At 38.1% G+C, this 13,696-nt stretch overlaps 1 protein-coding gene and 1 pseudogene across 1 annotated transcript in view; one reads left to right on the forward strand and one right to left on the reverse strand.

Moving 5' to 3' along the window:
- The window catches only part of LOC141292873 (multidrug and toxin extrusion protein 1-like), a 341,992-nt pseudogene that overhangs the window by 93,812 nt on the left and 234,484 nt on the right, over positions 1-13,696 (forward strand).
- The window catches only part of kif4 (kinesin family member 4), a 107,540-nt gene that overhangs the window by 54,228 nt on the left and 39,616 nt on the right, over positions 1-13,696 (reverse strand). The window contains exons 11-14 of the mRNA XM_073824895.1: positions 7,613-7,745; positions 7,163-7,221; positions 6,953-7,058; positions 613-714 (exon numbers count right to left, since the gene is read on the reverse strand). Coding sequence (XP_073680996.1) covers positions 613-714; positions 6,953-7,058; positions 7,163-7,221; positions 7,613-7,745 — 400 coding nt within the window. The remainder of the gene's footprint in view (positions 1-612; positions 715-6,952; positions 7,059-7,162; positions 7,222-7,612; positions 7,746-13,696) is intronic.

Below are 13,696 nucleotides of genomic sequence, written 5' to 3' on the forward strand. Positions count from 1 at the left end.
GGTGACTGGCTTCCGCTCCTTCTGGTCACACGTATGTGAGGTAAAGCAGCGCCGTTTAATCATACTAGACACATTTGAGTGTGTTGAAAGTTTTTTTATAATGCTACTCATTATAGTGCGTTCGTGAACTGTCTAATAAAACATAACATTAAAATATATTTAGTGTTTCCATGTTTTATATAACATGAAATCGAGGGTGTAAGATTTAATCGTCAGGCGACACAATGACACGGTCTGTTACACAAAATTGCCTCATTCTCTCGTTTTAAACATTCTTGAAAACATTTGGGATAAAATTACGTACACTAAATGTTTATAATACTCATATAATAATAATATAATATAATAATACATATAATACTCTTCTAGTGTTTTTTTTATTTTTATATTTGAATCCAAAAATTTTACATATTGCGCCTTTAAGCCATATTGCACATCTTGTCTTTGTCCCCAAAAGACCTCTTGAAATCATAAATCAAGATGTTCTTGTACCATTTAAGACTTTTTTGGCCTTAAATTTGACTTTTTATGGACCTGCCACTCCTATAATATGAGAACGAGAAGAAAAATATTCATATAAAAAAATATAATGATTTAGAAAAAAAAAAATACCACTGAGGGGCCAGCAGCTGAACACCCTGTGTGCACCTCCAGAGCTGAAGTACTGCCTGAAGTCATCGCCTCAATGGTGGCAGCAATCCCCACACTCTCATTCTGTTGGACAAAGTTATTTGGTTTAGACGCACAATTAAAAATCACTGTAAACTAATGACAACGACATTTCAATAATCATAACACATTCAAGGGTCCGTTCTTCATACCTCTAGGGCTGCAACTAACGATTATTTTTTCGATTAATCGATGAATCGGATAAAAAAGGGATTTACAACCCTTTATTCAAAAACAGAACTAAAATCTTTAGAAAGTGCACGAACATGTTGCTCCTTGAACTGTTATAATAATAATAATAAAATAAAAATGGACTAACACAAAAAACATACACATGTATGCTTTACATCTGCCAAATATATAGACTAAATAAACTAAAATTACTATCCGTCAAGACAGCGGCTTGCTGTGGTGTACATGCTGCATTTCCCTCAAGAAGCCTCTCAAATTAAATTCCTCAGTGCGCATTAAAAAAGTCATGTGACTTTGCACGCTGGAACGGGATAACTTGACTAACTCTCTGCTACATTCATTCTGCCACGGCGGTGTTTAGTGTCCTGCCATCAGCAGCGACCAGCTGGAAGAGTTCCGCATTCAAATGCACGCAAAACTGGCCTCAAAGCCCCAGCAAAAGTAATTACCATGAATGTGTCAAGGCAAAAATTAAGAAAATATTCGAATTACTTATTAATAAACTAGTATTTTCTGATTCAGTGTTGCAAAGATGAAATTGACGATCCTGCCATCTGCTCATTAATGCCTAATGCATCTTTATGGATTAGCTAATGAAAGAGTTTTGTTTTGATTTTAATTATTTCGTTTTATAGTAAAATAATAATTTAAAGCTTTCTATAGATATTGTGTTTGTGAGGCAATTACCTGGGTTTCGGTTAATTATTGTGAAGCGCTCCTGTTTAAACCAAAGATATCAAGCGTATTCTGTTTGTTTTCTTTAAGAGCACATTTTGTTGATACTGTTAGTACACACAAACTAAGGTAGACCCTTTACAGTTCCGGCCCGGGTGGTAAATTACTCTTACCTTTATGAGCAAAAAAGAAATTCCACATTGCACTGGCGTCTCCATGCGCTGCAAAGCGCGCTTCTCTCCGCACAAACTTTGGAATTATCTTGATTGAATGATTAAACTAATATTGTGATATGTTTTAAGTTTTTTATATCAATGGATTTTAATTTAAATCGCGATGAATTAAGCAGGCTTTTGATCTGTCTGCCGCTGTTTGCTAGGTATAACTTTAAAAAACAAAAACTTGAATTTAACAAACAAAAAGTGTTCCAAATATATCTCTAAATTAACGTTATAAACTAAACGAACGAAAATAAATGTAATCACTTTGCTATTAAAAACAGCAGCTGTGTAATGAGGAAGAGAAAGAGAAAAAAAGACGGCCAAATTCAGTCGGCCAAAAATTGATGAGCTGTCGGACATTTTTACAAGGAATGTTTGTTTAATAGCCTATTTAATACTCTTAGGCTACTTTCTTAATTAAATATATTATTTCTTTGATTTATTTTAGCGTTTTTAGGCTGCTTGTTTGCTGACTGAAGTGTAGGCTATATATAAAAAAACAACGTGCCACCGTCACAGCCCTATTCAAAACTGAGACGATTTCACCTCAGCAGAGCTCCTCTTTCTCCTTACGGTTGTGGTATGTTTTCGACACATTATACAGACAGACAGTGTTACAAAAACTATAGAAGTAACGTTAGTTTTCTCCATCTCCACTATCCAACGACCCGTACAGCAGCTGTTTTGCGATCGAGCATTGGCTGCTGTGAAAGTACGCTAGCCAAAGTAGGCTTAAATATCAAACATGTTTGATATAAATCGGGGCAGCATATATATATAATGTAGAAACGGTGCTTTATGCTCAAATGTTCCAGTTTTGCGCATAAGTTAAATTCGCATTTTTGGATGGAAACACAGCTTATGAGGTGCCGAACTCTGCTGGCATCAGTGCGGGAGAGAGACCGAATGTGTCCACTCCGCTCTGCGCTCAATTTTTAAAAAAAAAATATATATAATAACAACCAAATGTCTCTGCGTCGCGCGACACAACGAATCGATTATGAAATTCGTTGCCAACGCTTTTAGTAATCGATTTTTATCGATTTTATCGATTCGTTGTTGCAGCCCTACATACCTCACTTAATACATCTGAGATGATTTGACAGATGCCAGATCTTTGAATCCTGATAACTGATCTCTGGCTGATTTGGTTATTCAAACAAGTTAGTGGATCTGATAAAAAGGAGGGTCGGAAGGAGGGGCTGTGGCGGGGCGAGGACTAGAGTTGGGAAACACTGCTCTAAACCATAATCAGCAATGCACTAATCAGCAGCAATTGGCTGGTGGCGAGATGGCAACATAATGAAATAAAATAATTAAAATCAAGGAAAAAGCCTAGTCAGCCAAATTCTATCATTCTTACAGGTGTTGGTCATATAATTAGAATATCTTCAAAAAGTTGATTTCACTAATTCCATTCAAGAAGTGAAACTTGTATAATGTATACATTTATTCCACACAGACTGATATATTTCAAGTGTTTATTTCTTTTAATTTTGATGATTATAACTGACAACTAATGAAAACCCCAAATTCAGTATCTCAGAAAATTTGATTACTACTCAAGACCAATACAAAGAAAGGATTTTTAGAAATCTTGGCCAACTGAGAAGTATGAACATGAAAAGTATGAGCATGTACAGCACTCAATACTTAGTTGGGGCTCCTTTTGCCTGAATTACTGCAGCAATGCGGCGTGGCATGGAGTCGATCAGTCTGTGGCACTGCTCAGGTGTTACGAGAGCCCAGGTTGCTCTGATAGTGGCCTTCAGCTCTTCTGCATTGTTGGGTCTGGCATATCGCATCTTCCTCTTCACAATACCCCATAGATTTTCTATGTTGTTGGCCAATTAAGAACAGGGATACCATGTTCCTTAAACCAGGTACTGGTAGGTGTGGCACTGTGTGCAGGTGCCAAGTCCTGTTGGAAAATGAAATCTGCATCTCCATAAAGTTGGTCAGCAGCAGGAAGCATGAAGTGCTCTAAAATGTCCTGGTATACAGCTGTGTTGACCTTGGACCTCAGAAAACACAGTGGACCAACACCAGCAGTTGACATGGCACCCCAAACCATCGCTGACTGTGGAAACTTTACACTGGACCTCAATCCCCGTGAATTCTGTGCCTCTCCTCTCTTCCTCCAGACTCTGGGACCCTAATTTTTAAAGGAAATGCAAAATTTACTTTCATCAGAGAACATAACTTCAGACCACTCAGCAGCAGTCCAGTCTTTTTTGCCTTTAGCCCAGATAAGACGCTTCTGACGCTGTCTTGTTGTTCAAGAGTGGCTTGACACAAGGAATGTGACAGCTGAAACCCATGTCTTGCATACATCTGCTGCAGTCCACTCTTTGTGAATCTCCCCCACATTTTTTAATGGGATTTGTTTCACAATTCTCTCCAGGGTGCGGTTATCCCTATTGCTTGTACACTTTTTCTACCACATCTTTTCCTTCCCTTCGCCTCTCTATTAATGTGCTTGGACACAGAGCTCTGTGAAAAGCCAGCCTCTTTTGCAATGACCTTTTGTGTCTTGCCCTCCTTGTGCAAGGTGTCAGTGGTCGTCTTTTGGACAACTGTCAAATCAGCAGTCTTCCCCATGATTGTGTGTGTAGCCTACAGAACTAGACTGAGAGACCATTTAAAGGCCTTTGCAGGTGTTGAGTTAATTAGCTGATTAGAGTGTGGCACCAGGTGTCTTCAATATTGCACCTTTTCACAATATTCAAATTTTCTTAGATACTGAATTGGGGTTTTCATTAGTTGTCAGTTATAATCATCAAAATTAAAAGAAATAAACACTTAAAATATATCAGTCTGTGTGGAATGAATGGAATTCTAATTATATGACCAGCACCTGTATATACAATGTGTAACCATTTAAGCGATTCCAAATTATTTTTTTATTTCCAGAATTTGTACAGCTTTTGCATTTTTTTTCCAGTGTCAAAAGTACTGTAATTAGCAATTCATTTAATCTGTATTGTAACGCGCTATATAAATAAAAGTGACAACTGTTAAAATAATTGTCGATCATTAAAAACATTGAGAATTGAGAAGTAAAGGCCCGTTCACACCAAGAACGATAACGATCTATAAATACAATTATACCTATATTTGTGTCCACACTAGTGAACGATAAATGTCAGTTTTTGTTGCATTTACATGACTTCAACCAGTAGATGTCCTCAGCATGCACGTTTTGAGCTCATCTAAACAGTGAATCTAGCGTAAACTATCTGATCTGTAATGTAGTCAATGTAGTGGAAATAATAACAATACGGACTCTTTTCTACTGCACCTTCAAAGAAGGAAAGACAATGTTGTCCAAACTAGCGCTGAATTCCTGAGGTAATTTTATATTTTATGTTATGCTGTGCAATGTCTGTTTGCTTCTTTACAATGTTGCCTGCTATTTCAAATGTACAAGCCTTTTAAATTTGAATGAAGTCTGATTAGCTGTCAGCGTTTTATCGTTCATCAGCTGTAAAAAAAAAAAAAAAAAAAATTTGTGGTGTGAACACTGGTATTCTTTTAAATTTGAAACGTTTTTTTAGAACGTTACCTTTATAGTTATATTTATCGTGCTTGGTGTGAACAGGCCTTTAGACTGCATCTACTGCGATGCACTGACAAAAAAGCTCATTTAAAATTAATGCAAACTATAGGTAATGTGTGTAACTGCAATAAAATCACGAGGATAATTCCTCCACGAAAAAAACTCTCAATGAGCAAAACATGTCTATTATTGAAGATTTTGCAACATTTGAATTAACTAATCTTAAAATTATCTTTAAAAATTATTGTACCTGGTTTATTAAGGTACAATTATAAGAAAAAAAGCAGTGGCTGAGACAGACTTTCGGTATCACCTTCACTCAAAATGAAGCAATCTAATCCCATTTACATTAAATGAGCCTGCTCCCGAGAAAGTTTGAGCTAACGGACCTGTTGCTATGACAGCAACTCCAGGACGAGGTTTGAAAAACTTAATCCTGGTTCATGTCAAATTGCCAATAATAAAATTCAGCCAACCGAGTAATCCAAATACAAAGAAGAAAAAACTCAAACAATAGCTCAAACAGCAGAGCATGGCACTAGCAATGCCATAGTCACGGATATCCAAAGAACGCAAGACCTGATAAGATATCTGATTAAAAACAATAAAATGATGGTCAGCTCTGTTTTTACACTAGATCTATGCTAATAGTGCATATAGTCACATTGGGCAGAAAACTTATTGAAGAATTTTTTTTTAATGAGGAAAAAATTATTAAATATGCCATTTTTATTATCAACAATGAGTTTGAAGGAATAAAATTAAATGGCAGTGGGTATTTACATGGCAAATGAATTTGCATGAATATTCTCTAAAACTGGCTTTTAAACAGCATTCCACTAGAATCAGACCAGATCTGAGCATTTGCTCATTTCTCATTAATTTGCAAATACTAACTCTTGGAGTGGACTTAGATTAGGTTTAGGGTAAGTAGAATAAGATAAGTTTTTGGACCCATCAAAATAAAGTGTTAGAAGACATTAAGACAGTCTACTAATATTCTATAATATTATACCATGGTAAAAATGTAACTTTATGGTTTCTGTATTTATATGAAAAACAGCAGCCTAAATGCCCTATAGATTAAATCACAAAAAAATAGGCTTACTGTTATTATATTCCATTACTTCTTTAATGCACGTCTACATAAATAATATAATAAAAGTTAATTTAAATATCCCACATTTTGCCACAAAACCATGGTGCAGTTAGTGTTACTACAGTAAACTCACTGTAAATGAAGGCAATTTGTAGATTGAAAAGCCTTCTGACTGTATCGTTGCACAGTGTTTCTCCTTGTTTAACTAGTTTAAAAAGTAATTTGTGTTGTTCTCTGAATTCAAGTGCTTTACACTAGATCTCACAGTGCTGGTTAGACTACAAAAGACATCGTCTTCAGAAATTGTACATGTCCAGTTTAACTATTAGATGCTCATCTCAACTCTTACATCCTTACATAAATGGACTCTGAACTTTAGTAGTCATTTTTCTGTTCTAATCACAAAGCAAATCACATTCTGCTTGGATTCACCTTTTTGCCTAGTTTTCTCCACATTGGCACTGCCATTTTTTTTAATAAAGCACTTACACTTTACATTCACATATTACATTCTCCACCAAATCCCATTTCTATTACCTGCAGTTCTAGGATAAGCTGTTGAAGGTTCTGGATCACCTCCATATTCTCCTTCAGTTCCTGGTCTTCCAGGGTTTCCACCATCTTCTGTAGGTCCACCTTACACCTGAAACAGTGACAAACCTTTTCATTTATAGGATTTTGTTCAGATTTCTAAACACATTCATGAACCTCACTGGTCCACAGATTAGTAAAATATTGATTACTTACGCTGCATGCTGCCTCAACTCCTCCAGCTTGCCTTGCAGTTTCTCATTTGTCTGCTCTATCTAAAAGAACGACCAAACTATTAAATTAATGCACAAAATAAGAAAATGGTTTAACCATACAGTAAAGAAATTAAGTGGCAAAAATAGCCAAAGCTTCTATTTTGCCAAACATTACACCCAGAATCGGCATGTCAATGGTGAATGAATGAACACAGATTTAACATAGCCATTTTACCCTCAATATTTTAGCAGCAAACAATGCAGAACATTGGTAATTTTTAGCACTAACCCTCTGGGGTCTAAGGGTGTTTTAGGGGCCCTGAAGAAGTTTTGACATGCCCTGACATTTGTGCTTTTTTCAGTATCTTAACATATTAATGGATAATAACATGGACAATAGATAAACTAAAATTCCCTAAACTACAGAAGATGATGTCCAAAAAAGACTTACCATGAAGATCCTTTCAAACATAAGAGCCGTCTGTCCCACAGCCTCACTCAGCTCTCGGCTCAGCTTGCTGTTTTCATCTTGGAGACAGCGATTTTGCTCTAGGATGTTTGACACATTCTCTGCTGGCTCAGACCTAAAAACCAAACACTTCTTAATGAACACTTCAAATTAATTCACTTCTTAATGAATTAATTTGAAGACAAATAACTTTAATAGTCAAAAATCAATAAGCCATGAGAAGACATGTTAAATTAGTTTTATCAGTGTTAATATTAAAAGGATAGTTCACTGAAAAAAAAACCATGATTGTTAAGCACACTATAGCACTGAATCAGTTGTGCTGTTTGTGAAATTACAACCTGGCAAAGATGTTAAATTACTGATTTGATTTGTTCATCTGTGTGGATTAATCCTCATATTTCAACACTTTTTACAAAAACTTGTTCAATTGTCAGTTCAAACAAAGTAACTGTTGACCATGTTAACAAAACTACAGGAACACATTTACTTTAATGTTTATTAGGGCACGAGCACTGCAGTGCGAGGACCCTATTGGAATTGCTCCGTTTATTATTAGGGCCCGAGCCCAAAAGGGCAAAGGCCCTATTGTTCTTCTAATGCCGCGTTCACACCAAACGCGAATATGCGTCTAAATTCGCGCCTGCCGCATCTAGTTATACGCGTGACCACTTTGTGTTCATTCGCGCGTCAGAGGCGAAAGTTTCAAACCCCGTTGGCGGCCATCTTTTTCCAAGATGTCTGTTGTTGATCGGTCATTTATCGAGAGAGTCACCGCTCTGTGTTTGCTATGGAGAGCAGAACAGCGGCGTAGGGATCATCGTCGCCGTATTTGGGTCCACCAGACCCTTCGGAGGCGAACCCAGTTCGGCGAGTTTCATCACTTGCTCCAGGAGCTGCGCCTGGATGACGGCCGCTTTCAGCGGTACTTCCGCCTGTCCCGCGCCCAGTTCGATGACCTGCTGTCCCGCATCGGAGCGAGGGGATTTCAGGAGCGGTGGAACTTCCCTCTGTGCGTTGGAGCAGTATATGATGACAGAATTTTCATTTTAAAAGTGAAGTACTCCTTTATGTCATTCCTCCTTTGATGTATAATAATTCTATAGGTCTGTGCCATTTCTTTGTTCAGGTTATTACTGTAAAATCTGTTATTTATTTTTGTTTTGATAAATGGAGCCAGCCTCCAAAAGTATTTAACCTGTCCTGTGATTTCTTTATTTTCCTCACACAACACTGTCCAGACACACTAAAGTATACACACTATTATAGTTATTATTGTTCTGTTATTATAGTGTAGACACACTACACTATAATAATGTTTCATATAATTAAGATTTAGATATGGAATAAATAGCATTCAATACAAAATGAATATATGTGTCATATATGTGATAAAACACTTGCTTTGTTGTGCATTAGAACCGCACTAGGCATTTAGTATTCATGTTTCATATTTGAATGAGTGACTCCGGGCGGGCCTGCCGCCACAGCATCAAGCAGGCTCCTGATTGGTTAACGCGGCGCGAATTGACGCAGAAGTTCAGATTTTTCAACTCGGGCGGCAGACGCGAATTCACGTCAAACGCGTGATGCACAAAAAGCACAATTCGCGCGTAATGCGCCAGACGCTCAATTCGCGCCATTCGCGCGAACTAGAGGCGCGAATGAGGCGAATTCGCGTCTACCGCGCCGCGTTAAACGCCAATTCGCGCCGCAAGAACTCCAGACGCGTCTTACCATTGACTTAACATTGAAATCACTCGTGCCAGACGCATATTCGCGTTTGGTGTGAACGCAGCATAAGGATTCTTTTTTTTTTTTTTTTTTTTTTTTTTTTCACCTTCCGGGCTATTTTGGGGGACTTAACATACTCAGAAACTCTTGAAAATTTGCACACACGTTGGAATCTGCCGTCGTCCGGACGCCACAGAGGCTGGGACCCGGGCGTGGTTCAGGGCCTCTACAGCGCCCCCTGGAACACAGTTTGAAAACTTGATGTACTGCGCACACATACTTACACGTACCCATATGAAACTCGGTACACATATAGATCTCAATGAGCCAAACAACTTTTGTACTCTGTCATAGGCTCCACCCAACAGGATGTGAGATATTTAGGGCTGAGTAAAAAGCGCATGCTGTGGAATTTGATATACTCCTCCCAGGATTTCGATAGGATTGTCACCAAACTCGGTCAGCATGATCAAGACATTGGGGATGCTAAATTGCGAGGGGATTTTTGATATCTTGAACGGTTTGGCCGTGGCAAGGCGACAAAGTTATGGCGAGAAATGAGAAACAGGAAGTGTCTAATAACTGTTGCACACATTGCCTGATTCTGATGAAACTTCACCAGTTTGTTCGTTGTATGATGCCGATTACATAAACGTGCCTATTATGAGTCAAATTTATAGCGCCACCAACTGGCAGCAGGAAGTGTGTCATTTTCAAAATGCTTTGAAATGAGCCTCTTAATTTTACTCGATTTTCTTCAAACTTCATCAAAATAATGTAAAAACACGGTAGATGAGAATATGTAAAGGGGCTGATGATAAATCAAATGCTGTTGCCATGGCAATGTGTCAAACTTTAAAATTAGATCCCTGTCTTTTCGAGGCAGATAACATACTTAGAATTTCATGAAACTCAACACACACATCAATATTAATGATAGTTAGACACTGGCAAAAGGTCATAAATGGGTGTGGAGCAGGCACTCTATAGCGCCATCTTTTGACAAAAGTTGGGGGGTTAGTTTTTCCTACAGTCACCAAACTCTGCACATATATTGTTCTCATCAATCTGGACAACTTTCTAAATCAAACCCATTAGCTACGACCAACAGGAAGCCGGCTATTTTGATTTGAATGTGGATTTTTGGAAAAATCAGGCTGTAAACAAATTTATACTCCTCCTTAGAACAACAAGCTGTTCACACCAAACTTTAACATGAAGAGAAGATTCTGAAGATGCTAAATTGCGAGCGGATTTGGGATATCTTGAACGGTGTTGACATGGTGATTTTTTAAAGATATAGTAAAAAAGATAATCGTAATTTTTTATATCTTTAAAGTGCAGCATCCAAACTCTTTAAAACTTTTTTCACACAGATCTAATCATTCTGAGCAAGTGCTGTTAATATCAATTTTATACAAGCTTCTATGAATTAAAGAAGAAAAAAAATCAGAAACCTGCTGTTACTCTGCCTGACTGTCTGTGTTCAGTCACTACAGAATGACAGTCAGAGTGACTAAAGGGGGGAGGGGTGAAAAGGAGAGAGGGAGAGAGAGTGAAACATGCTGTCTTGCAATAGACCATCTTTGAGAAAGAAATGCACATTAATGCAGTGATGGAGTACTCGAGTCCGACTCGAGAATCCACTCTCTGGACTTGTGACTCGACTTGGACTCGCGGATTGATGACTCGTACTTGGACCCGGACTCGAGGATATATACAATCGGACTTGAGCATTCATCACTTTGTTTTTGACTAAATATGTTATAAAAAAAATTATATAAGGTGTTACACTTTTCCTGTTTCGTGCCCAAGACCGGCCGCGATCTCCCTTCACAGACACTGCTACCTCTCGCTCTCTTTGCTTGACAACACACTCACTGACGTCGCTCACTTTTACGCTCGTGCAATGCATGAAGCATGATTCGCCGGGCTAAATGTTCACATTTGTAAAATGCAGAAAGACGTGCCCCGGATCGTGAAGTTCGCCTACGCGAATTTTGCTTCTTGAGGGGCCGTTCACATGTCGCGCCTCAAAACGCGTGGAAAACGCTAGGCGCGCCGCTTTCTTCCTTGTCAACAAAGCGCTCGGGCGCTTGCGCTCCGGAAGCGTCTGCCGTTTCTAAGCAACCATCAGCTGCGCTCTAACTCCAAGCTGCGGTGCGCTTGCTGCATTCTGAAAAGTTGAGATGTTTTTATGTTTCGGACGCGCCTGGAAAAAACGAGCGCGTCGCACCATTATGCGCGCGCAAGCCGCGCGTCTACATTTAAAATAACGAATTTGAGCGCGCAAAAGACGCTACATGTGAACGGCCCCTAATGCTGGAAAGAGCAGCGCTAAATGTTGTGTGTGTAATCGCACAATTGAGGAAAAGACTGGGACAACCTCAAACTTTAACAGACACCTGTCACGGATGCACCCAGAAAAGTAAAGTAAAATGCTTTCCATTGCCTAACGTTAGCTTTTTTCAAAAAAATATTATTGACTAATGCATATATGATAACAAACAGAAGAAGCTAGGGTTAATGTATGTCTGGTTCAGATTACAGCATTTTTTTGTCTGTTGATAACTTAACGTTACTAGTCACTGTGCCAGATCAGATTTTTGCGATATTTGTCTGTTGCGATAGTCACTGTGTCAGATTAAACATTTTTTTGCAATTTTGACTCTTAAAATCCTGTGGTGTCGACAAGAAACATGTCAGACTAACGTTACACGTTGCTTTCTGACCAGTCGCTTGCCGTCACACACACACACACACACACACACACACACACACACACGTTGGGTTTACATGTTTTATGGGGACATTCCATAGGCGTAATGGTTTTTATACTGTACAAACACGTACAGTATTTTTATACGTATTTTCTATCGCCCTACACCTACCCTACACCTCAACCTAGCCCTCACAGGAGATTGTGCACACTTTTACATCATCAACAAAACTCATTGTGCATGATTTATAAGCCTGTTTCCTCATGGGGACCTGAGAAATGTCCCCACAAGGTCAAAATCTACTGGCATTCCTATCCTTGTGGGGACATTTGGTCCCCACAACGTGATGAATACCAGGTACACACACACACACACACGTTAAATAATTCGGTCACACACACAATCTCTCTCTCTCTCTGCATATCGTATTGATTTTTACGTTTTAAGTATCTTTAAAATACAGTGTCCTGTAAAATGTAGGTTTCTTTTTTTTCGCTGAGTGTATTTCTGTAATACAGTGTTAAAGGATTAGTTCACACAAAAATGGAAATTTCCTAATCATGTACTCCTCCCACTGCCATCCAGGATCTTTTTTTTTCTTCAGTGGAAAATAAATTGTTTTCTTAATGGACTTCAATGCCAACTCAGTTGGTTGTTCTTGTTTCCTCATCAGGGTGAGTAAATTATTAGGAAATTTCCATTTTGAGGTAAACTAATCCTTTAATGTTACTTATATATTAGAAAATTGCAAAGGGAGTTTATTTACTGATTTGACATATACACTTTGCAACACACTTTGCAACTTTACGACAGTGGTGTCATTTTTGTTTAATGTAGAACCTCTTTAATACATTTTATCAGTTTTTTGAGTGGAGACATGTAGGCACTATCAGACTCGAATACGGGACTCGAGACTCGACCACTGGGGACTTGAGACTCGACTCGGACTCTGGTAATGGTGACTCGACTTGTACTCGACTCGGACTCTTCTTTGGTGACTCGGACTTGGACTCGGACTCGAACACTGGGACTCGAGACTCGACTCGGACTCGACAGTTGGTGACTCGACTACAACACTGCATTAATGTTTAATCTACATAAATATGTCTGATCTTTGAGAGTCTGATATTTTGAGAAAATATAAAGGGTCACTAAGTCTTTCATTGTTTGTATTTTGCAGTTGTTTATTTATTTTTTACTGAACTGTACCATGAACTTGTCCTATTCAGTCACATAGCAAAAGATTAAGAAAAATGCAATTTTAGCATGAGCGATTTATCTTCATTGATAGACAATATTTTCAGTGTTATTTACTGAATATAAAATTATAATTAAAAATTAAGACAAACTTTGACAACAAAACTAACTTTGCTGTTATCTGTTCAAAACATCTGAAAACCATCATTTTAAGACCAGTTATATATATATATATATATATATAGCCTCATTAAAATACTCAACTTGATTTTTAAAGATAGTTTGAAAGAATGATGCGTTTATAGAGCACTTTGTGTATTGCTGTACACCCACATGCACTGTGTTCATGTTCATGTTAATTCACAGTACATAAACTAATGTTAAAAGATACTAATTTACCTTTAAACAATATATG

The sequence above is a fragment of the Garra rufa genome, chromosome 19 (genome assembly GCF_049309525.1).
Source record: "Garra rufa chromosome 19, GarRuf1.0, whole genome shotgun sequence".
NCBI lineage: Eukaryota > Metazoa > Chordata > Actinopteri > Cypriniformes > Cyprinidae > Garra > Garra rufa.